General features: G+C 59.2%; 1 protein-coding gene across 1 annotated transcript; it reads right to left on the bottom strand.

Annotated features, from left to right (window-relative positions):
* Positions 1–1,227: 1,227 nt before the first annotated feature.
* CCDC8 (coiled-coil domain containing 8) lies at positions 1,228–2,920 on the bottom strand. Its single transcript, XM_036275736.1, has one exon. The coding sequence runs from the start codon at positions 2,736–2,738 to the stop codon at positions 1,257–1,259; it is 1,482 nt and encodes a 493-aa protein (XP_036131629.1). The 5' UTR covers positions 2,739–2,920; the 3' UTR covers positions 1,228–1,256.
* Between the last annotated feature and the right edge of the window lie 285 nt (positions 2,921–3,205).

Here is a 3,205-nt window from a genome sequence, read left to right as displayed (position 1 = left end):
GCTGCCGCCAGTCAGGAGGACGAAGCTGGCCTTCGGACCCCCGTTGATTAACCTCCGTTAATTTCTTTTTCTCCTGCCTTCAGCAAAGCTGGAGTGTGGTTGTTGCTGTCTATTTTTTACTGGTAGGGGTTGGGGTGGGAGGACACAATACAGAGATGTCTCCCAGCTCCCGGGGGGGCCTTAGCAACCCCATCTCTCCCAACTGTGACCACGGCACACTCCACGCTACTGCACACCCGCCTTGTTTAGGCCTGTTCCTATTGCAATGATTTGTCTGATGGTCAAGCTGCCCCAGGACATGTTCGTGGAGCTGGATCAGAACAGACGCCTGGGGCGTGGCTGGGTGGCTCAGTTGGTTGGAGCATCATCCTGTATACGGAAAGGTTTCGAGTTCGATTCCTGATCAGGGCACATACCTACGTTGTGGGTTTGATCTCTGGTCAGGACGCATAAAGGAGGCAACCGGTCGATGTTTCCCACATTGATGTCTCTTTCTTTAGTCTCCCTCTAAAATCTATAAAAACATATCCTAAAGTGAGGATGAAAAAAACAAACAAAATCAGATTCCTGAGCCGCACAGCAGTGCCAGCAAACAGCTCTGGCACGAAGGATCCCAAGGTCTGTATTTGGACACATTGCCCAGGTGAGTCTGTCCCTCGTAAAGTGTGTGAAGTGTATAAACTGCAGGCCCTGGACCCTTGAAGCCAGCAGAGCGCGGGAGTGCGGGGGTGGCGGGCAAAGTGGCATACACGGTCACCACCACGGAGAGTGAGGGGACACAAGGGCGTGGCAAACCACCCGGGAGCAGTCCAGCTGCCAAGTCCAAAGCCAAGAAATAAGTTTGTAAACATTTTTATTTACATGTAAGTTCCGGGAGGCCGGCAACGTGAAGTGTGCAGGGGACAGGGAGACGGAAGGGGGAGGGGACGGACTTGCTCCCCGGCCTCGCTCTGGGTTTCAGGCTGAGCACCGAGAGCTGCATTTGAGGAAGTGAACGCAGCTCCGTTGTACAGGTTTTTCTTTACATTCCTTGGGTTACTGTAAAGCGTCTGTATTTTTTTAAAAAACAATCCATGAAAGAAATTTTTAACAAGAGGGGTTAGGTGGACTTCCTCCCTGGCCCTCGCTCTACCTCCATTTTCACATGTGGAGGCAAAAAGAGCACCTTTGTCCGAGTGCAGGAGAGGGAGCGATGCGCCCTGAGTAGCTGAGAAGGCGGCAGGTGGCAGCGTGCTCCTGGCTTCTGTGTCCTCACCTCACAGCAGGTCTTCTTGCTCTTCCTGCTCTGCTTCTGCTCTGGCCTCCGCCCTCAGCACCCGGAGACTCCGGGCCTCGCCCGCCCTGGGTACTCTCTTGGGCAGGGTTGGCAACCGAGGCGCGTGCCAGAAGGCTCTCCGGCGCTTTCGAAACCACGAAAAGCGCCCAGGGGTCTGGAACCTCACTGTCTTGACTTGTTTCCGGGCCCTAGCTCCTGAGGTTGCTCCTGTGGCCCCCCGGGCAGCCAAGGGTTCACCTTCCTGGACAGCTCGAGCTTCTGCCCTCTGATTATCCACAGCCTCAGCCCCCTGGTCAGCTCTGACCTCTGCTCCCCAGACAACTGGGACCTCTGCCCTCTGATTACCCACAGCCTCAGCCCCCTGGTCAGCTATGGCCTCTGCCCTCTGATTACCTGCAGCCTCTGCCCCCTGATCAGCTGCAACCTCTACCCTCTGATCAGCTGCAACCTCTACCCTCTGATCAGCTGCAACCTCTACCCTCTGATCAGCTGCAGCCTCCACCCCCTGATTATCCACAGCCTCTACCCTCTGATCAGCTGCAGCCTCTACCCTCTGATCAGCTGCAGCCTCTACCCTCTGACCAGCTGCAGCATCTGCCCCCTGAGCTGTAGTTGCTGCTTCCTCCCTCCTGCGCAGCCTAAACGAGGCCCAGTTGATCTTGGGCCTCCATCGCCGTGGGGCAGCTTCAGGCACCAGCCCCTCTCCTGCATTCCCCACGTTATCCCCCTGACTGGCGCTACCTGGCACCTCATCCCTCTCCACCCTGGTAGAGGCCACCTGGGCCTCACCCGCTCCAGGGCTGGACCTCGGCGCCCAACCCTTCACCCTGCGCTTCAGCTTCCCCCAGGACATCTGGCTGACATACTCTCGCCACCTGTCCGCTTTGGACACCTGGGGCCCCGGGCTGTCCTCAAACATGGGCACAGGCAGGTTCCCGCGGCGGCGGGCGGGCATCGCGCTGGGCTGCTTCTCCCCGCGCCGGAGGAAGGCCTCCACCAGCTCCTCGTCATCCTCACTCTCCAGGTCGCTCCCCAGGAATTTGCTGCCCAGGTAACTGACGGGCATTCTGCGCACCTTCCTGCCACGCCCCGCGCCTTTGTAGCCCTTGTCACCCTTCTCTCTGGAGGTCTCGAAGTCGCTGAACTCGCTGTCGCTGGCGTTGCTGCTGTCGTAGGTGCCCACAACCAGCCGGGGAGGAGGGGTCACCAGCTGCTGGACTCTCCTCCTCCCTCGGGGCTCCTTGGGCTTTTGTGGGGGCTGGGGCGGGTGCGGGGTGCTCTTCTCAATGATGCGGGCAACGTCCTCCAGGGTGCGGCCTTCTTCCTCCAGGAACTGGGTCAGTCGCTCCCGAAACTCCGCTTCCTTGGTGGCGGGCTTGGAGATGACCCTCCAGACACCCCCCGCCAGCCTGACCTCGCGCGGGATAAGCAAATAGTCGACGTCCTCCCCAATCTGCAACATCCCCACAGTGGAGTCCTCCTCCTTGCGGAACACCTTGCCGATCTTCTTAAAGGTCCCCACGGGCTTCAAGGCTTCCACCAGGACGTCCAAATCCACGTCTTTGCAGACGTCGGGGACGCTCCATAGGATCAGGCAGTCGGGGGATGGGAGGAAGCCCCAGGGGAACCAGCCCCCCACGTGGCTTTTCTCCAGGGTCTTTAAGATCTCCAGGGTGAAATCTGAGGTGAGGGGCCAAAGAGCCCAAACTGCAAGAGGCCCCTCGTCTTGGGGGTAGGAGTGGGGATGGGGTCCCGGCAGTGCTGCCCCGAGCGTCTCACCTCTCCAGCGGGGACGGGCCAACACTTCCCAATTTCTCCGCCTGCAACAAGTCCTGCGTGGACCGAGGCCGGCTCCCCGCAACCAGGGGTGGCAATCAGTGTTCAGGATGCTTACGTGAGCCGGGCTGAGGTCACTCCTGAGGCTCAAAG

The sequence above is a fragment of the Molossus molossus genome, unplaced genomic scaffold (genome assembly GCF_014108415.1).
Source record: "Molossus molossus isolate mMolMol1 unplaced genomic scaffold, mMolMol1.p scaffold_m16_p_21, whole genome shotgun sequence".
In the NCBI taxonomy this organism is placed as follows: domain Eukaryota; kingdom Metazoa; phylum Chordata; class Mammalia; order Chiroptera; family Molossidae; genus Molossus; species Molossus molossus.
This window is presented reverse-complemented; position numbering and strand designations above follow the sequence as displayed.

What these genes read in the sequence shown, in the direction of transcription:
- CCDC8 (XM_036275736.1), bottom strand. Translation starts at nt 2,738, where the DNA reads ATGTTGCAGATTGGGGAGGACGTCGACTATTTGCTTATCCCGCGCGAG.